Source organism: Seriola dumerili, unplaced genomic scaffold, assembly GCF_002260705.1.
Source record: "Seriola dumerili isolate Sdu_G_001 unplaced genomic scaffold, Sdu_1.0 BDQW01000850.1, whole genome shotgun sequence".
Classification (NCBI taxonomy): domain Eukaryota; kingdom Metazoa; phylum Chordata; class Actinopteri; order Carangiformes; family Carangidae; genus Seriola; species Seriola dumerili.
In genome coordinates, this window is record NW_019175105.1 from 545,824 (window position 1) to 568,068 (window position 22,245).

The window sequence follows — 22,245 nt, forward strand, 5'->3', positions numbered from 1 at the left end:
CACACACACACACACACACACACACACACACACACCCCTCCCCCCTGTCAACCGCTCTCCCTCTCTCTCTCTCTCTCGCTGTTAATCCGCCTCTCGCTCTCTCTCTGCAGTCATCATGGCGGAAATCAAAACGGGAATCTTCGCTAAAAACGTACAGAAACGGCTGAACAGGGCGCAGGAGAAGGTAGGAGCTGAAGAGGAGGAGGGTGAGGGATGAAGGCGGCGGGTGGAGGACGGATGGAGAAGGACAGGGATAGGTAGATGTGGAGCTGGTTGGAGGCTGCAGGCCTGTGCAGCGTTTCTCTCTGATGTGAAGTTATTTTCTGATATTTGTTAATGTAGTTTTGATGATCACATATTGATCCGTACTGAGGTGGTGGCGTCATGATGTGTCCGATAATATCAGCTCATAAAAAGAGTAAAATGATTGAAAACGGACGGAGAGCGCTTGATTGGCTGAAACTGATGGCGGATTAACACTGATCGGAACACCTCGTGATGACGTCACATGTGAAGTGAAAAATGTCACGCATGAGTCTTATGTTTTATATAAATGACAGTGAGGTGTTTTCCTGTTCCAAGGTCGGTGGTAGTGGTGGCAGAGGGGTGGGGGGTGGAGTGTCTGCGGCGTGGTGACGTCATTTCTACGTCGATCAGCTACCTGCACATTATTTGTAGGATATGACTGCTGGGCTGCTAGTACCAAATTTAATGCTGATATATGCCAATCATAACCACAAAATTCAGACAGTATGCACTATCTATCTATCTATCTATCTATCTATCTATCTATCTATCTATCTATCTATCTATCTATCTATCTATCTATTTATCTATCTATCTATACTGTGGTTCTCTATATATATACCATCTATACATACAAGTGTAGCTACACACACACACACACACACACACACACACACACACACACACATATATACATATATTTATATATATAATATATATATAGTTATACTATATATACAATATATACTATATAGTAGTTAGTTAATATATATATATATATATATATATATGTGTGTATATATGTATGTATAAATATATTTATTTGTCACTGTATGTCCATGTATTCACTAGTTAATATCAGCGAGTTGTGTTAGTTAGCTCAAATTAGCCTCATTTAAAAAAAATTATAACTCATTACATAAACAGTCTAAGAACTGTCCATGGTGCTGAAATGATACTTGGTTCTGACAGTGAGGGTTCTGATGGTGAGAACTGTCCGTGGTGCTGAAACATCATCTCATTCTGACAGTGAGGGTTCTGATGGTGAGAGCTGTCCGTGGTGCTGAAACGGGATCTGATTCTGACAGTGGGGGCTCAGGACAGTGAAAACTGGTGCTGCTGATTCTGAAACCTTACCGGGTTCTTACAGTGAGAACTGTCTATGGTGCTGAAACATTACACCTGTTCATGTGCTTCTACTAAATGAACCTATCATCTCCAGATGAGACTTTGTTACTCTGAGTTTGTGATGGCATCTGTTTTTGAGCAGACCATCTGTGAACATCACACAGAGAGAAGTTTTTGTTTCTGACTGTTAGGTCTGTCACATTGTGTATTAATAAAATCTGTTCCCTCAGCTGGAACATAAATAGTTATGTGCTGCATTCAGGGACACATTCAGCATGTTGATCTGAGGTATCACTGGGTTTCATCAAGGAATACAACCCAGTTGGCCCGTTTGATAGTAAACTTATGGTTGAGTCACAGCTCAGAGTTTTAAATGTTATTAATGTCTCTCATTGCGTATTTTTTCTCAGGTGCTGCAGAAGCTGGGGAAAGCAGATGAGACCAAAGATGAGCAGTTTGAACAAGTAGTCATTAACTTCAGGAGACAGGAGGTAAGAGATGCACCTGACTCACCTGAGCACTAAAGTCATTACAGTTCATTCTTAGAGGAACATGAATGTCTGAACCACATTTCATCAAAATCATTCAATAGTTGTTGAGATGTTTCAGTCTTGACCAAAGTGGTGACTTACTGATGGACATTAATGTCCAGAGTCCATGTTTGTGTACCTGAAAATAAGAATCAACAAGTTAGACATCCTCAACAGGGAGCAGTGGTTCTGTTATTATTAGAAATATTACAGGAGGAATGTCAGCGAGAATATTCAGTTCTTCTCCATCAGTGATGTTTCCTTTCAGTTAATCTCTGTCTCACATGAACTCAACTGTAACAAGCTTCACCTGCAGAGAAAAACACCAGGAAAACAGGAAACTATCATGTTTCACCAAAGTAAAAGAACTGATGACAACTGTCTGTGTGTGTTATTAACCAGTGCTCTCTCTCTCTTTCTCTCTCTCCCTCTGTTGTGTTAGTCTGAAGGCTCTCGGCTGCAGAGGGAGATGAAGGCCTACATGTCTGCTATTAAAGGTGAGGTGGTCTTTCTTGTTCAGTGTCATATAAAAACATCATAAAACATAAATATTCATATTAAACACATCATAAACACTGTGTAACTGTGCTCTGTTGTAAAAATACGAGGATGTTTTGGAAAATAAAGCCATGAATAGTTTTTTATTCATCAGTGAACTTCATCCAAGGTGGAGTAACCCCCTTTAACTTTAAACCATCACCAGTTCTCCTCGTACACCTCCTCACAGTTCTTCAGGCTCTGGTCAAGTTGGTTGTTCCAGCATCTTGGAGAACCTGCCTCATCTGTTGCAGGACTCCTGGTCCTTCTGGTCTCTGCAGACGGTTCTTTATGATTCCGTGTGTTTGGACTTGTTATCTTGACACAGAATGAATCTGGACCAATTAGACGCCTCCTGATGATGATGATGAAGAGTGTGAACATCCAAAGTTTCTCAAACTTTGACACAGTCCTGTGTATTGAGCATCCTTTATATATGATACTGTATATACTAAACACATATATCATACACCACATAGTAAAGTACATTTAGGACATGTTAATGTCTGCCTCCCTTCCTGACATCATCTATCAGCTGACTGTTTTTGGTCATGCAGGGATGCAGCAGGCCTCCATCAACCTGACCCAGTCTCTGCATGAAGTCTACGAACCAGACTGGCACGGAAAAGACGACGTCATGATCATTGGAAAGGTTAGATGCCCTGATTTGCTGTCGATTATTATTGGCCGATTTTCATAAAAAATATGTGATCAGTAGATTGGCATTAATGTTTCTGGTCACCGGTCACCTTAAAATTGACCACCTGTGGGTAATACTCTGGTGTCTGCAGCTGAAAGAAGCACTGTGTGCTGCGGGACACCATGTCTCCAGGTGTGGACACCAGGTCTCCAGGTGTGAGACACAGGTGTCCAGGTAATTATTGGAGCCACTGCCCAGTGGGCTTATCACTTGCAGGGGTGTGGTCAGGTACAGTAAAGGTGAGCAGGGACCTTAGAATGCTGACCCCTGGTGTCTTAAGTAGGACAGAATAATTTTAGCATTGATGTGTTGCTGGGATGTCATGAGTTGTTTTCTGCAGGACTGTGATGCATTGTGGGAAGACTTCCATAACAAACTGGTGGACTCGACGCTGCTGAACCTGGACGCTTACCTGCAACAGTTCCCGGACCTTAAGGTAACAAACACTTTGTGTTTTTACAAAACAAACTTGAAACTTTGAAGCACAGTGTGAAAAGTGGAACTGCGACATTTCAGACTCGTGTGGCCAAGAGGAGTCGGAAACTCATTGACTACGACAGCGCTCGTCACAATGTTGAAAGTCTGCAGGCGTCTGGGATGAAGAATGACCGCAAGATTATGAAGGTGAGTCCACTGGTCTGTGATCATGATGGAAGCTTCAGAAGTCAAAGGTAGCATGTAGCACCTGTTCAGGTGACACATAGCAATACAGCCATATATGTTACCTGCCCAGGTGTAGTATAAAGTTAAAGGTGTTTTCTGTCTGCAGGCAGAAGATGAACTGAAAAAGGCTCAGAGAGTGTTTGATGAGCTCAACGTGGGTCTCCAGGATGAACTACCGACTCTCTGGGACAGGTGAGTCTAAGCTGTCTCCTCCTCTGAGCAGTAGCACAATGATTGGCCCACTGCATATACACACCTGCAGAGGCTTCAGGTACTGACTAACTTTTCAAAGACAAACCTTCCAACTCTGCTTAAGTCTGGACTACTGACACTAACTCTGTGGTAAAGTGTGTGAAGGCCCACAGGGAAAGAGTTTATTAAACAACATTTTAATAATCTGGAGACAAATAATGACTCCAGCGCAAATATTTTTCTTTGTGCTCTGCAGCCGGGTCGGCTTCTATATCAGCACCTACAAGAGTGTGACGAGTCTGGAGGCAAAGTTTCACAGAGAGATCTCCCTGGTGAGGAAACCAATGAAAAGTTTTTAAAGATGCTTTCAATGTTCCATAATGCAGAGGAACAGTCAGACAGGCAGATGGTGTTCAGTCCGAAATACCGCAGACATCAGCTCTGTGACCAACAAGGTGAGGGCACTTTGTGACGTCACATCTTACCTGGGCAGAGGTGTTTCTGTGGATGGTAAAGTGTTAACACTCGCATTTTATACAAGGTGAACTGAGTGATGTTGTTGGATAGTTTTTTTTAGAGAAGGATAAAACTAATTTCTGTTTGCTGAAAAATAACCTTGAATTGAATCTACCTGTCCAGGTGTGCAGACAGTTGTATGAAGTGATGACCAAACTGGCTGAGCAGCACTCTGACAAAATGTTTACCATCCAAGGAGCTCCGAGGTTAGTATGAGTTTTCACCCTTGGAATAACTTTACTTCAAATCTAGAGAGTTTTGATTTCATTATAACATCTGACACTGGGCAGCCAATCAGTAGACTTCTGGTTTCTGTTCCTCCCTCAGTGATTCAGGACCACTACGACTTGCGAGAACCCCATCACCACCAGAAGATGAGAGTCCACCAGAGAGTCCAGACGCCAGCTCCAATCATATGCTCCGTCCTGTCTCACCTGGACCACCACGGCCCAAATCCCCCACACAGGTAGATCTAATTTTAACATAATCCAAATTCACATCACAGGTAGATCTAACACTAATTTTATCCAGATCCACATCACAGGTAGATCCTAACATGTAGATTTAGGGCTCTATTTTGATGACGCAAAGCGCATGGTCTGAAACGTGTGTTAGCAAGCACAAATGCATTCAGGGTTTCCATTTCTTTTTTGCTATTTAAAAAACAGTATAAAAGCAGTCCCTGCTCCAGGCTCATGCTCCAAAAGGGTTGAACTTAATCTCTTAATTATTCATGGGAGTGTTTTGGGTGTAACATCCAATAAACCAATCACAGTGCATCTCCCATTCCCCTTAAAAACCAGGCGTGCTGCATCTTGATGGATTGCTAATATAGTGGTTCAGTGTTTCACATAGAGTTAGATTCCATTTGTGGTCTGTTGATCACATATTGTGACTGACCAGTGAGCAGCTCCGAGTGAATCAGTGCTCTGCTCACAGCTCTACAGTGAAGTCACGGCACAAATCACAACATTAGAAATATTTTATATGATGACAAGTGTGACTAAATCTTCAGTTCCTTATGAAACTATGGTGATAAAATTTAGGTGATGAATGAGGCCCACTGTGGAGTATTTACCAGGTAGTAAGAAAGAAGTTTCACTGCAGAGTCGTGTGCAAGACACATCCGTGACACATGACGACCTTCTGAGGCTGTGTTGTAATGTTCCACCTGACTTATCTGAACATCATCTTTAGCTCGCTCTGCTTGTGTGTAACAGACAGAATGTATGACTTTTGTGCGCCCGTGTTTGTTGGTACATGTTACTCTCTTGACAATGCTCCGTGAAATAACAGTGAAACACTGCGACACTGACTTCAGACCAGTTTTCTGTTGGTCGCTCACTTTCCACTGTCTCAAGATAACAATGCGTCAACAATGTTCCTGACCGCGCCCCATTTTAAGACCAACCATGGGCGCACAGATGAGTGCATGTATTTGCTATTTAAACAACGTGGATGCTGGATGAAAAAATGAGAACTGCGTTGGTCTGTAACTGAAACTTTGTGCTGCTTTGCACCAGGTGTAAGATAGAGCCCTAAATCTTACCTTGATCCAAATCCACATCACAGCTAAGTGTTAGATATTATTGATCTGGCCAAAATGACATATGGGTTAGCATGGGTTAATATGTAGTTTCTGTAAATATATAATAGTGATTGATAGATGATATAATAGTGATTGATAGATGATATAATAGTGATAGATAACAGTAGATTTATCAGCAGACACTGTTTAGTCTATGTATATAAATATATTCAGTCTAGAGTTTACTAACCAGAACTGAGTGTTTTCAACTGTTCAAACTTCACAGTAACTTTCTGTGACTGTTTTTCTTTGCTGCACACTTTTGTCTGTTAATTGGTGAGTGAACATGTAACATCAGTTTTTTGTCATGTCTGTTACTGTGTGCGTTTATTGAATATGTAACACCAGTGTTGTTATATGAGATCATGAGATCTGACTTTAAGTGTTAGATATAGATCGTTTTTACATGTTTGTTGAACGTATTTGGACAAATATGTATATGTATGAATGTGAAGTCACACAGTGTGTTTCTTCAACACTGGTTCCCAGTCTTCTCTGTAACACATGACAGAGCCGTGATGTTTACATGAAGGAGCTGTGACAGAGCCAGGTCCAGTAGACATGAAACACTGATGAACAGTGTTGATGTGTAGATGGGGACCCAGTGGAGGACTGACCTCTCAGATGTTTCGGGTCCTAAAGGGTTATACTGTACTCTATGTTGGGAACCAGTGTTTTACAATATATCATACACTATCAGATGAGTAGAGTAGAATAGAAACAGTAGAAAATGTAAATACAACAGTGTAGTTCATGTTGTAGTTCTTTGTGTGTTTGAGGTTTCAGGTGTCGCATCATTAGAATAAACTGTGATGCTTCATCAGAAGCATTTTCAGTCTTTTGTCTCACTGACTTGTAACATGTCTCCATCCTGTTCATCTGTTCATGTGTTCATGTATCTCCATTTTACTCATGTATTCATGGTAAGTAACCATGTCACATTCAATTGGTGGTAGTGAACCTCTGTCATCTTGTATTAGAGTCTCCTCTCTGCCATGTATTTCAAGATAACTCGCTTAGTGTTCAGATCAGTCTGTACAGTCTTTGTTGGTATTCTTAGACATTTTTTTCCTTTGTGACATGGTGTATTACCATGCTAGAAGTGGCCACAAGTTACCATTAGAAGATGGTAAATTGTGGCCATAAAATAAATCCAGATCCATCAGAACAGGTCTTCAACTGTCCAGTGTTGGTGAGCCTGTGTCCACTGTAGCCTCAGGTTTCTGTTCTTGGTGACAGGAAGTGGAACCTGACGTGGTCTTCTGCTGTTGTAGATTGGATGTGTTGTTCACTCTGAAGCTTTTCTGCTCAGCACAGTTGTAAAGATGTAAAGGTTACCTGAGTGACTGTAGCCTTTCTCTCCCTTCTCCTCTGACCTCACTCATCAACACAGAGCTGCTGCTCACTGGATATAAAAACTCTAGATACTGAGTTGAGACACACTCAGACCAACCATCATGAAGCTCAAAGTCTCTGAGTCACATGTTTCCTCATTTACTGAAGCTCCTTACCTGGATCTGCTGCTGTCACATGATTGGCTGACTGTATACCTGCATGAATAAGCAGGTGTACAGGTGTTCCTAATAAAGTGCTCACTGAGTGGATATTTATCATTTTAAAATAAGTTTAAAAAAATGTATAAAACTTATTTTGATAGTTTTGATCATTACATTTTCAAGAAGTGTCAATTATATTTATATGATCCATTTCACAGAAAACATCCAGCATTTATAACTACAATAAGTCTGATAGGTCAAAGTTCAGCCATAAATTTAATGATGAACTTGAATGATTCTGCTGTTTTGCTCTTCTAAATCTGTCATTTATATCATGTTTTTTACAGACAAAAAAAAACTGACTGTTGACTTATTTTTAGATTAAGTGCTCTTCTCACTGACAAAAACACACTTCCTGTAACTACAACTTATCAACAACTTCCTGTTGTCATCTCACTGATATGCTCTCTTTCAGTAAGTGTGATATTTATACATGATGTGAGCCTCCAGATAGTACCTGCTCTTTCAGCCAATCAAATGCTAGCATGCATAATTGGTCATCTGGAGATGTACCCTCTGGGAGGGCTTCACTCCAAACAGTGTGAACGTGTTCACTCAAATATTGGTAGGGACATGTCCTATCCTACACTCAGCTGCAAATATATAGATGCTGTAATATTTCCACCACTGTCTTTACTCATCCCATAGATAGTAAGATTGATTTAAATCAAAAGCTGCTGAGGAACATCAATACTCATTATGATATACATATATAATGTTCATGTGTTGCTTATGGTGTTGAGAAAACTGAAAACACAATCTACAGCTGGAATCAGTTCACTTTTAAAATACTGGCTAAGTTTTGAATTCAGCAGCTGTGACGCCATGTTTTGTTAACAACTGTAATGATGAAGTATTTTCAATTTGTGATTCGCACCTCCTAACTGGAAACTGAGTTCCTGCGGTCAGTAACATGAAGGGCATCATTTAAAGAAAAAGTTAAAATGATAACACAGAACAGGAAAAATCTATTTGAGAACCAGTGGCTCCTCCCACTGTATCATTGTGTTTGCATTAACTGCATGCGGCTCCATTCATTCTTTCACATGTTGAACATGAATCAGAGAAAGTGAAGAGGTGCTGCTGGTTGAGTTGTTCATGGCCTGTTGTGTCCTCTGGCAGTTTAAAAAGGGACCACCGGTTCCTCCACCACCAAAGGTTACACCTACCAAGGAGGTGGCAGAGGACCAGATCATCGACCTATTTGGAGGAGAATTTTTACCAGCACCTTCACCATCGCAGGTGTGTGGGGTCCACACACATTCTCTGTGCTTGTTAACTTTTCCTTATATGCACAGTGTGTTGTAAAATTCTGTTTACCCGTCTTTGTTTTGTTGTTATACACAGCCTAATGAACGACCTGGAGAATCTCTTCTTGACCTGGACTTTGATGCTTTTCAGCCAGATGAAAGTGTCTCGCCAATACCACAGGTTCTTTTCATTAACTGACACTGTTTCAGCTGCAGCACGTTGAACCAAGTTACACCTCAACACCAACACAGTGGTCTGAAAGAACAGTCTGAAAGCTTATTTTTATGAGAAGGGCCTGTTGACTGACTGAGGCTGATAACTACAAAAAACTTTAGTTAATCTGTTCAGTTTTTACTGAGTGAAGATTCATGAAGAGCTGCTTCAAATAACTTTGATGTTAATCTGTTTATATTGATATGTTACTGATGGAAACTGTGTAAAATATGTGATGATCAGCCACATTAACAACATGTGGTGTGCTCCTTTCAGACAACTATACCTTGGGACATGTGGTCGGTAAGTAAAGTCTTGTGTCTTATGTAAAGCTGTTTAGACTATAATTTACACTGCTAATGGACAATCACAAATGTGGACTTGATCCTTGAAATTTACTCTCAGATTATTATTGAGGGTAAAACATCACTTATTTTGAGATTAGCGGATGAATGAAGCGAATTTGGGCAAGTAATTATACAAATGAATACTTAATGATTAAATACAGACCAGTTTAGTTCTCTCTACAGATCTGAACCATTTCTTTACTTGTTTTTTCATTTTTTAAAGGGAAACGCACAAACAGCTCAGCCTGTAAGTATTCAGTTACACAACACCATTGTTTTGTTTGTCATCATCACTGAAACCTGAGAAATCACTGATCAATTTAGATTAACTGTCTCCTCAATGATAATGTTTACTGTAGTACATCAGTGTATTCACAAACTCATGCACTTCATTTGACCTTGGACCTTGTTTAGCTGCTGTTTCCACAAAGATGAAATGATCAACTAATGTCTCTTCCTGTTGGCATTTATTTTTTATTCGAATCTTTACATTTGCACTATTAATTTCAAAATATATTTGAATGACTGATGCAAAAAATCCACCTAGTTTACCATCCATGTGAAGAGACCTGTACTGTAGCTTTGGCGGCCCTGTTTGTATTTCTAAGTCTAAAATTACCCAAAATTCACAGAAAATTGATGATTCTGAAGTCAGTCAGAAACTGTGTATATATCTTTTAGATGGAAGCCATGATCAGTGTGTGTTTGTGCAACCATTCTCCAGATACATCACTCACCTACAGTGTCTAGATGGAAAACAGCTGCTCTGTATTTCCATGTACTGGCCTTCCAGTCAGAATCTTTGGGTTTAGAGCAGGGGGGTCAAACTTTAACCCTTCGTTCCCTGCGATTTCCAAGCAGGCTGCAGATGCCGGCTTCATGGCTGACTGGTCCGCAGACTTTGGTTCAGTGCCAGCAAATGGAGATGCCTCTTCAAGAGCTGAGGCCCCTGGTGCCCCTGCTGTAGTGCTGGAGGGGGCACAGGGTGGGGCTCAGGGCTGGCCCCAGGCAGATGACTTGCAGCCGGGTGGAGACACAGCTACACCTCCTCAGGAAAGCGAGGCAGCCACAGCAGCTGAAGACGAGGTTAGCAAGTGGGACTCTCAAACTAACCCCAACCTTCATCCCGCTGCAGTTGGAGATGAGGAAAATGCAACATGGCAGGCAGATTCAAGGGGGGGCATAGTAGGACAGGAAGACCGCAGGACGTCCACCCCAGGACTTATGTTCACCAATGAGTATGGTGAACAAATTGAGGACAGCACAGAGGACAGAGGAGAAAAGTGGTCCAGGTCTCCAGATGGTTCTGGGTCTGAATATGAGACTGCTGAGGAGTGGGGTGATGGAGGTCTAGGGGGGGGCTGGGCGAGTGCTGATGATGAACTTTCATACGAAGATCATCCAGTAAGCGGCTCAGAGGGGTGGGCAGGTGGAGCTGATGGTGTAGCAGCAGACTTGTCTGAAAAAGTCGAACAAGTTTCACCAGAGAGAGACACAGTTTATAGAAATCTTTATGAAACACAGGGAGGAGGTGCGTTTGATTCTGATCCTTCAGCTGAAACACAGGGAGGAGGTGCGTTTGATTCTGATCCCTTTGCTGAAACACAGGGAGGAGGTGCGTTTGATTCTGATCCTTCAGCTGAAACACAGGGAGGAGGTGCGTTTGATTCTGATCCCTTTGCTGAAACACAGGGAGGAGGTGCGTTTGATTCTGATCCCTTTGCTGAAACACAGGGAGGAGGTGCGTTTGATTCTGATCCCTTTGCTGAAACACAGGGAGGAGGTGCGTTTGATTCTGATCCCTTTGCTGAAACACAGGGAGGAGGTGCGTTTGATTCTGATCCTTCAGCTGAAACACAGGGAGGAGGTGCATTTGATTCTGATCCCTTTGCTGAAACACAGGGGGGAGGTGCGTTTGATTCTGATCCCTTTGCTGAAACACAGGGAGGAGGTGCGTTTGATTCTGATCCTTCAGCTGAAACACAGGGAGGAGGTGCGTTTGATTCAGATCCCTTTGCTGAAATACAGGGGGGAGGTGCATTTGATTCTGATCCTTCAGCTGAAACACAGGGAGGAGGTGCGTTTGATTCAGATCCCTTTGCTGAAACACAGGGGGGAGGTGCGTTTGATTCAAATCCCTTTGCAGAAACACGTGGAGGAGGTGCGTTTGATTCAGTTCCCTTTGCGGAAACAAAGTCTGGAAACAAGGTGGGTGGATTTCAATTTGATCCATTTGCTGAGACCTTAGGAGAATGTGGGGTTACTGGGGATGGGAGTGAGTGGAATGCAGACCCTTTTGCCAACAGTTTCCCAGCAGCCTCTTCAGGGACTGAAGGTCCTGCCTTCAGCACCACGTCCTGGCAGGAAGTTAGTGACAGCAGTGGCTTCGTGTCCTCTGTCACTCAACAAAACTCTGCGTCCATCTCTGGAACAGCAGCAGATGTAAACGTTCCCAGAATTCACAGAGAACCAGAAAATTCAGACATGTCCGAAGATGAGGCCGCAAACCGGAGATTTGGAAAGTTGTACCAAGAGCTAGATACAGAACAGGAAGAGGTACTTGACTTCCTCCCTTCTCGAGTTTGGTAGATTAGCACAGAGTACATTAGAAATCAATCAAATCCCTTTCCTGCTTTCTACCCTCCCACAGATTCACAAAGTAAAAGTAGTCATTCTAAAACCTGGATCCCAGCCTGAGCTCCTCCCGCCTCTCCACTTGCTTCATCTGCTTGTTAATTCCATAATTTTGTTCTTCTTTACAACTCATTTAGTCATCTTAAATGTCTCTGATACTAACCTGTGTCTCTGAATTCATTCAGGTGACCAGTGCATTTAATGGATTTTCACAGGTAATTTTTCAAAGTAAATTTAAATTTAAAGTCATTGTCCAGAAGAAGCATTAAAATGTAGTTGATAGAGATGAATTCAGCTGTTCTGAGGACAGTGTTTCACATCTAATTCAGTACATGGAGAATTTAAGTGTCACCGATAATTTTACCTATTTATATTATCTGTTCATTGTTTGCTGTTTCAGTGTCCCTTCTGCTAATTTCCCTTCTCTTAATGTCTCCTCTCTTGTTGTCCTATCCCCTATTGTTGAATGTCTCATCCATTTATTTCCAGTCTCCTAATGTCTTGTCTGTTTATTTCCTGTCTATTAATGTCTCGTCTGTTTGCGTCCTGTCTATTAATTTCTTATACCCTAATGTCTCATCTCTTAATGTCTCAAATCTTAATGTTCTGTAAATACTCTTCCCTCTCTTCTGTGAATGATAAATCATTTTTTATTTGTGCATCTTTATCTTAAGTTGTAACTCTTCTCCATTTTTCACACATGCATTCTGAAGGATGCTTCTGCCCCATCATTTTTTGCTGATTTTGATAAGATGGTGAGTTATAATTTTAAGTTTATTATGAGCAATATTTTATTGAAGATAACACATATGGAATGGTGTATTAATGTTTTTGATTTATTGTTCTGTTGAGCAGATCAGTTTATTGAGGACCCTTTGTAAACATTTTCATTAAATGTTTTTCTTCTTTCTGTTTGATCAGTAGTTTTTTGTAATATCTCAGAGTTAGGGCTAACCCTGAGATATGCTGAGGACTTTTATTCTGATTGTAACTGTAAAATATTTAAAACTTTACTTTAAACTTAAACTTACCATAAACATCTATGAAGTCTGACATGAGGAAAATGAGCAGACATGAAGGATGGACCATTTAGACAGGTGTAAGCTCTTGTTATGAATTCTGAGCCATTTACTCAATTTCGTGCAAAATATCAGCAGCTGCATTTCAACTGTTTGAGGGTTGATCACCGTCTTCCCTTGCAAAAGAACAAAGCTAATGCTGAATCAACTGGGGCTCCTGGAGCCTCAGAGACACAAGCTGCTGCCTCGACAGAACCTGCTGAGGAGCAAGACAAACCTGCAGCCCCCCCTGCTGGAGACGAACCTGCAACCCCCCCTGCTGCAGTTGAACCTGCAACCCCCCCTGCTGGAGACATACCTGCAGCTTCCCCTGCTGGAGACGAACCTGCAGCTTCCCCTCCTGGAGGAAAGGTGGATGAACATCCTGCTCCACCTGCTGGTGAGGAAGTCACAGCAGAAAGTCCTGGCAGCCCGAAGGAGGAGAACCCTGCTGTGAGTGGACACATTGATCCCAGTAGCTCAGTAACGACACTCCTGCTTTCTATGATCACCTGATCATCATCATCAGCATTGTCACCATCATCATCATCACCATTGTTGTCATCATTGTCATAATCATTACATTATTATCATTATTGCCATTATCATGGTCATCACTATTATCATCATCATAATTGCCATCACCATCCTCACTATCATCATCTTTGTCATCCCCATCATCGTCATCATCATCATCACCATGTTATCTACATAATTAGTACAATGTAAATCATAAAATATTAATGTGTTGAATCTTTACTTTCAGTTCATTATTTTTATGGTATAATGTGATTAAGGTCACAAACATGTTCCACACAAGGATGCAACCACACACTTTGAGGTACGCCACATGCATGAAATGGATTGTTGCATTACGGAGGGTATCACAATGCAGCAGAGGTGTGAGCTGTGGTCTGAGCGTTGCAGCTGGGGTCACTATGGCATGAAACAACAGAAAGCTGACCCCTTTTCTTCAGCTCTAGCTGAACTTTGTCAACTCTTTATTCAGCCAAAATCTCCATTCTTCCTCCATGAGAGATTCTAAGATCACAAATCACATCTGCTTAGTTTCCTTTGTCTTTGTGCAATGTACACAGCAGTTCTCACACATTCCTCCATGGATGTTTCTTTGCTTACTACTGCGGTCATGGAAATGCTCTGATAGACCTACATCGCCTCCTTGAGGACTAAAATAGATCACCTCCAGTGTTTAAGAGCACAGTTTGAGTTCATGTGTTCATGGCAGCTGGGCCATTTGTATTAGTGTACTGTATTTGTATAGAGCATGTTTGTGGCCTAAATGTGATTTTTCTCTCCAAAGTCAACGGTTGGATCTCCCAGCTCTGAGAAACCAGAACTTGGTGAGGTATGTTGATGGTTTTAATATTTTATTAGTATTTCTGTCAACAATGATTAAAGAATTGAATAATAAAAATGCTGCAAGTAATTGCAAGTAACATTTTGACAACACACAAAGTAGTCAAACAATAATAGTTATGAATCTGTTATTTTGTTGATTTAATTTTGCATTGTTTCTGTCATCCAACACAACATGTGCCTTGTTTTTGGTTTCATTTGCAATTTTCACAATGTACAAACCTGTGCTCTGTGAGGTTTATAAAGGAATTCCATAATACTTTGAGTTATTTAGATTTGAGGAAAGTCAATATCTCTAGAGAATAACTGCTACACAGATGAAAGCAGGACTTCTGAATGTTTAGAGAATTTAGATTGAAGAACTAGGATGACTGTGCCACACCAACCAGGATATAATCAAAATGAGTTTAGGAATGATTTAAGATTTATTAATCCTTTAGATTTATTTCAGTCTTGTGTGCGTTTGTGCGAGACAGTAAGAGGTTTGTTAATAAGAGGTCCATGCTGCTTATCCCCTGCAGGAAAAGATGCCGATCCCCTCCGTGGTGATTGAACCCGCCTCCAGTAATGAAGGTGACGATGACCGCGATACTGACATCATCTCCCCCACTGCCATAAGTGACAATGGTGTTACTGCACAAAACCAGACCATTAAACACATGAGTCCATCTGGTGGCATCTCAGGACTCCCTGATGACTTTCTCTATAAGGTGGGACTTCCTCCACATCTTAACTGCTAACTTTTACATCAGCACTCGTATATGTTTTTTATATAAATGATTAACCTGCTCAGTCTTTTGTTAGCATAGGTGGTCATGGTGTTTTTCTTCCTGCAGGTGGAGACAATGCATGACTTTGAAGCTGCAAATTCAGATGAACTTGAACTTAAGAGAGGTGATGTGGTGTTGGTGGTTCCAACTGCTTCAGTAGAGGATCAGGTGAGCAGAGCAGATGACATGTTGAAGTCCAGTAATTAAAGTCCAGCAGCCTTTTGAAAGGAAGGAATGAACAAAACCGTAATATTACTTAAGGCTGATAGTGGTGTTTTTATGGCTGTTGTTGTTGCAGGATGCTGGCTGGCTCACAGGGATCAAAGAAAGTGACTGGTTAACACTTGGAGCTGGTGCTCAAAAAGGACTGTTCCCGGAAAACTTTACCCAGCGTTTGGAGTAAGAGGTCTCTTTAGATGGCAGATAAAATCAGAAGAAATTTGAAACACTGGTGTCCAAGCAGTCCAGTCAGCATGTAGCCATCCCCGTCCTGAGAAAAACCTGTGGTCTCCTGCAGCTGTCTGCTGGACAACACAAGGCTTTCTCTGGTCTGCACTCTCCTGAAAGGGAAACTCATGGTAATAAATACTAGTACTATTCCCAGCAGAAGTGAAAATTAAAAAGCATGATGTGATAATATGGTCTACCTTTCCTGGAACTAAGATCTTTTTTTTTTTTTTTTTTAAAGAAAAAATATGATGTATGGTTTATTGGGAATGTTGAAATATCTACATGTTCACACCTACAAAAGCAGGACGTGTTTCTGGAGTTAACTAAATGAAAAATAAGAAAAACTGCACCTTTTTTGCACCGTGTGTTGTACTGATTTTGTTGCTCTGCTGTGGAGTATACGAGAATCTGTAGTGCTGTGATCTATTTAAATGTTTTTGAGTGTAACATGAATTTCTTGAGTTTGTAGTTTTTTTCAGACACATCATTGCTGTTACCTTTGAATCACTGTTAGTGTATTTCTGTGTTTTGGTTGAGTGTGTGGTGATCTTTCTTTGGCATATGTGGCAATTAATGAATTTATTGAAAAGTGTTGCTGTGTTTCTGCCAAAAGAATATTGACATGTGTTATTTGAGTACTGGCCAACGTCAGTGCCCATCCAGCATGAAAATCTCAGAACATTTATTGAATTAAGTATTTTAAAATACAATAAAAACAAAATCTCCATACTATTAAAATATTGTATAATTCAAGTCTTATAAAAATTATATTTGCAAGAAAGTGAACCAACCAGACGACAGCTTAATCTTATCAGCCATCTATATATAAGTGTACAATCACAGGGAAGGTATTAACAAATCCAATATGCAATCTATGTTGTCGGATTATTTTAGGTCTCCATATTCCAACAGTTCTGTAGATCAATGAAGTTGGTGTCACTTCCTTTGATAGTGAAGTTAACCCCCAATTTAGACATTTTGTGATGTACAAACCATAACCATTAATGTCATGATCAATAAATGAGAGTTAATACTGTATAAAGCATTGTTGGGCTATTTGTTGTTCAGACACATTCACTATGACTGATTTTTTAACAAAGTATCATAGCTTAAAACTTGGAGTCCTAAATTACTTAGGCTCCTGCTAAATTTCCTCTTTATACCTGTTTCCTCGATGCTAAGAGATACAACCAAAGAATTGAGAGAGCTGCTGAGATGGACATGGACATGTTTCATGACTTAACTTCCTTTGTCTGCAGGGACTGTTCTCTCTGAGTGAAGTGGGAAAGAGGATGGAGTTAGTAAAAGAAGGAAGCAACACCAGCTAACTGTGCACAGAGCTGTGGCTTGGGTTCGGGCGTGTAAGACTATTTTGGATTAGAATAAGGGATGAAAACCACCTCAAATCAATCCTTTTGGATTCTTTTGGGAATAACTTTTTTTCTGAAGGTGATAGAGACTTACAACCATGTTCTGCATATAGGTTTTCAGTTACGCCCGTTCCAACGGTACCAAGCCTGAGTCTCTACGACCTTACGTTCAAAAGTTAGTCAAGTAACATCCCCATATGGGAAATGTGAAAAATGAAGTGTTGAGGCTGAAAACGACCTCTCAGAAAGTGGTTAGGAGCACGTTTCAGACCATTTGGAGTCATTTGATATAGGTTTGTAGTGATGTTTTTTTCAAAGTGAAAGGGTTAGGGTTAGGTGAAGAATGCTATGAAGCTTATTTTTCCGGGTTGGATTCAGGTGCACTAGCCTGGGGGTGTACCGGACGTCGTGGACCCCCTCACCGATCCTGTGTAGGTTGTGGAAGGTAAGTGAATGATATTTTGTTATGTTATTGTGTGCTTGTAGTTGTCCTGATGAAGGCTGTATATGGAAAAAATGAGAAGACATAATGTTTAAATCATATAGAAATTGCATGTAAAAAACAAGACAAAAGATCATATGGATTTGACGTTATAATGTAAATATTAGTTGGCTAAAAGGAAAATTTAAACAAACAAGAAAATGAGAAAGAAGAATCCAAAGTCTGGTTTATGGGTGAAAGAATTTTTTTTATTTTTTGATGAAGTGAGTGGTGTTTAATTGGTCCAGTCCTCTCTGCTCTCTTTTCTCTCCTCCATTGTAGTTTTCAGTTGGGATGCTGGCTGACTAGACATGATGAGTGAGCGGGGTGTCATTTACACCCCCCACCCACCCCCACCCCCCCAACGCTGAAAAGTTGTTCTTTTTGATATTGTTATGAGTGTAATGTATGTGTACTTTATGTTGTGTTTAATAAAGTTGTTCATGGTGTCCAGTGTCCTGTAATGGAGAGTTGATTAAATTTGTGGGTCTATATGGAGTGATGTGGCCGGTAGGTCCCCCCACTGGTGCAACCTGAAAGCAATTGAGTAAATTAGCAGTTGGTTATAGGTGTAATTGTGTACACCAGTGGGAGAACATCCTTCTTGCCGTGTCCGTGGTCCAATGGATTTGGTTGTCAGTGGTGAAGAAGTGTTACTGTGGAAGAGCATCTAAATACAGTAAGTTATTTACAATGTGTGTATTGATGATCTCCAGGTTTTGCTGTTGTTCTGTGGGTAAGAAGTGAGAGAAGTTAATGATTGGGACCCTGATTTCAGTGTTGAGGTAGGTGTGTCTGACCCTCCTGTACAGGCCTGGATCTGGGGGTGTTTGCTGGGGTTATTGTAAGGGCGGAGTTGTTTGAATGTTTCAGTCACCAAGGATTAGGATGGTATTGGTGCTCTGAAATTGAGAGATGTGACTCCTGCAGTGAGGATGGCAGCTCAGATATAGAGGGTGAGTTAAATGGCCTTTATTATCAAATTTTATTTTATTTTTAAAGAGAAGAAGAAAAAGAAGGCAGGCCACAGACTGGAAAACTGACAAAGGTCAACATCATACGGGTAGACAGACAGACACAGGTCACAAGACTTAAATGTCATACTATATAATCATACAAGGAGTAGGTGCTCAGACAGGTGGAGGGTTAGATGATTGGTGAAATTTACACAAAGAACACAACGGGGACAACTAGGAGAGAAAAGGCAGGGTCAACAGATGTTAGTGGACAGGAAGAAAATGAACAGATAATGATTGTGAGTATTTAATCAACTTTATTGAGATGAGTGCGGATGACATGTTCCTTTTTGTTTGCTTGTTTTTCAGTTGAAGGCTCTGACCTCTCATCCCCCAAAAAGAGACCTGACCCCCTCAGTGAGGATGGGATTGCAGCTATAGAGGGTGAGTTAAATGGTGTTTATAATGACTACAGGTCTCTTGGTCCATGAGCTTTCCTGAATATATGTTTTTTTTAGGCCTAGAAGGTATTAAAATAAATATAGACCGCTGTGGTCAGCTGTGGCCATAGTACTTATGTACGTGTTTCCATTGCGCAGTATATGTGTGTCTATTTTTTTCACTTGTTGTTTTGATTTAACATTAGGCCTACATTTTTATATGTGGACCTGGAGACAGAGCAAGAGCAACTTTCTCAGGACCTTAGCGAAGGAGAAGCTGATGATTTAGTGATGAGGAAAGTCACTGTCGGATGGCACATCTGTCAGCATGTCCGCTCATGACGCAGCCACTTTGCAAACATTATTTAGTGAGAACAATCTAGACCTTGATTTTGTAAATAGTTGGCTTGTAGCCTATAAAGGGTAAGCAACATCTAGAATCACCCTCATTTATGGTGAATAAAGAATTATAATGCAGTCTAATAAATCTCAACTGTCTAGTCCAGTACACACGCCACACCGGTCTCTGAGAGCTCGTAGGCTAGGTCACATCCAGGTGGAACGATTGGGGGAAAAACCAAACTCCAACACATTATATGAAGAAGCAGAAGTTTGTCTGTTACTGTTGTGGATGAGGGTCCAGAGGCCATGAGGCCCTCACAGAAGAGGAAGGAAAGAGGACAAGATAGGAAGACTATGGAGGCACTGGGTGAATTCTTTACAACTGTTTAAGAAGCTTATATCTAAAAACTTGTTTTATAATCATGACTCAACCAATATTCTCATATTTAAACAGTGTTCCATATTTCAGTGCAGCAATAATGGGTTTGTCTGGCTATTTAGTGGTGCTAAAGTAGGAAGGACAGAAAATTATATAAGAATAAATAAATAAATAGATGAATAAATTGTCACAGTCTTGTATTTTCTCCGTGTTTTCCCCTTCTCCTTTTGTGGGTGTGTCTTTGTCTGTGTCTGTCTGGAGCTGGGGCGGCGCCAGGAGGTCAACTGGAATCAAGCTGTGCACCTGCTACAATCACTCACCTGCTCCTCATCTCACAATCAAGCCACCTACACTGCTGCAGGATAAAAGACCGGTTCATTCTTCCATTCCTCGCTAGATCGTCCGTTACCCTCCTGTGGTAAACCTCAGACTACTTTGTATTTTTTTTTATTCTGGCACTAACCTGCGATTCTCCGGTGTCTAGTTCCTGTGTCCTGCTTTCTGGCTCCATTCCTCACGTCAACCAGCTCTGCTTCAGCTACTCACCTGCCCTTCTGGAAACTCCACAGCCTGGATCCACATTGGCCCTCAGCCCCCCTTACTGTTTCTCTACAAAATAAACTGTGATTCTCATCCTATTCGGTGTCCTCAGTCTGCATCTTGTGGTCCCACATTCAGTGTACGTAACATAAATTCTGAAATAGATAGTGAAATACTTTAAGAAATACAAAATAAAAACATGTTGGTAATAAAAAACATTTATTTATTGATGCACTTCTACATTTATTTATTTATTTCCACATTTATTTATTGCTGTGTGTATGTTAATTAGGTAGGTGGTCCTTTCTCAGTCTAAAGCCAGATTGGTTATAGCGGCGTGATTGATTGGATGGATCTGCTATACTGCCTAACAGTGGTTAGCAACAGGCTGGTTAGCAGCCACTGAACTTTTCAAGTTAAAAATCTACATATAGCACATTTTAATGACGAGACCTGTACATCTGAAAAATAGATCATATGGGCTGTGTTTCAGTTACTGGTTACTCATACTTGTTCCATTGTCTGACAGCAGAAACAGAAAACACGACAATGAGGACAGCTTTATTGTGAATTCAGCTGTATTAAAAAACTATATGTGAGCACAGAGAGGAGGAGAGAAGCAAACAGATAAAGATCTGAAACCAGCTGATGTGAGGCAGGATGCAAATACGATGTGAAGATGCACAAAACTTCCCATCAGGGCTACATAAAACTAACTGAAAAATGATGGGTGTTGAACTCAACGCACACCATATTGTTATTATTATTATTAATTATCATCATTCCAACCCGCTTGATAGTCCTCCCCTCCCCCTATCTCTCCTCTCAGCTTGGCCTACAGAGCGTGGGCGACACCTTTTTAAAAGGGAGGGAGTTGCCTCCTGCGAGGCAGCACTGGTGACTCTCCTTGAGGAAAAGTAGTAAAATTTTGTTTAAAAAGTCACTAGATTTGTTGCTCGGTGCTTCATGAAAAAAACGTCACTAGACTAGAGTCTCACAAGTCACTAAATCTAGCATCGAAGTTGCTGGAATGGCCACAGTGGAAAGGCAAAGCTCCTGGGTATCAGTCAAGCCAGTAGTAGCAGATCTATCCAATCAATCACGTCGCTACGACCAATCCGGCTTTAGACTGACAACGAACCGCCTACCTAATTAACACACGCAAATAGAATTAAAAAAAAAAATAAATGTAGAAATAGGTCAATTAATAAATAAATGTAGAAATACAGAAATGAATAAATACATACAGTACATGTCACACCGTGGTGAGGTTGTCTTGTCTTGGGTTTGTTTTGTCCTGTCATTTCCTGTTTTATTTTGAAAAGTAATTCTCTTCTCGTTTCAGGTCACTTGCCCTTCCTCATGTGTCTCAGTCTGATTGCCCTAAGTGTTTCCACCTGTTCCCTATTTCCCTCCATGTGTTTAAATAGTCTGTGTTCCCCTTGTCTTGTGCCAGAGTGTCATCGTCCTTGTCCTGCACCAGAGCCTTTGTCCATGTCCACAGCCATAGTAGTCGCCAAAGTAAGCCGTTTGTACCTCGAGAAGAGTGATTTTTTGTTTGTAAATTTTTCCATAGGTAAAGTTCATAGCCCTTTGTTTTTCCTCGTTAACGAGTGATTTTTTGTTTGTTAATTCTTTCCATAGTTTAGATTCCTAGTCCTTTGGTTTTTCCTCTTTAAGAGTGATTTTTTGTTTGTTAATTCTTTCCATAGATTAGATTCATAGTCCTTCGGTTTTTCCTCCATTCGGAGCGTTTTGTGTTTATCGATTTGTTTCTTTTGATTAGAGTTTTTTCCTCCTCCTGGAGTGTTTTTGTTTCTCAGGATTCAGAGTTTAGTGTCTAGTTTTTATAGCCATTTCTTTGTCACTCTGTCTGAGGTCTCCGGTGAATTCAATAAAAGCCTTTTTGTTATTCAAATTCGCTGCATCTGAGTCCTGCTTTGAGTCTCGTCCTGACAGTACAGGCCAAAAGTTTGGACAC

General features: G+C 40.9%; 1 protein-coding gene across 7 annotated transcripts; it reads left to right on the forward strand.

Moving 5' to 3' along the window:
- Nucleotides 1-83: 83 nt before the first annotated feature.
- Nucleotides 84-16,777, forward strand: amph (amphiphysin). 7 transcript variants are annotated; one of them, XM_022766374.1, is made up of 22 exons: nucleotides 84-184; nucleotides 1,785-1,865; nucleotides 2,347-2,401; nucleotides 2,999-3,093; nucleotides 3,482-3,577; nucleotides 3,658-3,765; nucleotides 3,911-3,996; nucleotides 4,253-4,328; nucleotides 4,636-4,718; nucleotides 4,840-4,978; nucleotides 8,779-8,898; nucleotides 9,004-9,087; nucleotides 9,397-9,423; nucleotides 9,691-9,714; nucleotides 10,326-10,553; nucleotides 12,287-12,316; nucleotides 12,815-12,856; nucleotides 13,307-13,612; nucleotides 14,481-14,525; nucleotides 15,058-15,246; nucleotides 15,373-15,474; nucleotides 15,605-16,777. In XM_022766374.1, the coding sequence occupies exons 1-22, from the start codon at nucleotides 116-118 to the stop codon at nucleotides 15,707-15,709; spliced, it is 2,190 nt and encodes a 729-aa protein (XP_022622095.1). In that variant the 5' UTR covers nucleotides 84-115; the 3' UTR covers nucleotides 15,710-16,777. The 7 variants fall into 7 exon arrangements, with proteins under 7 accessions (XP_022622095.1, XP_022622096.1, XP_022622097.1 ...); XM_022766375.1 differs by having other exon boundaries at nucleotides 10,329-10,553; XM_022766376.1 differs by having other exon boundaries at nucleotides 8,788-8,898.
- The last annotated feature ends 5,468 nt before the right edge of the window (nucleotides 16,778-22,245 follow it).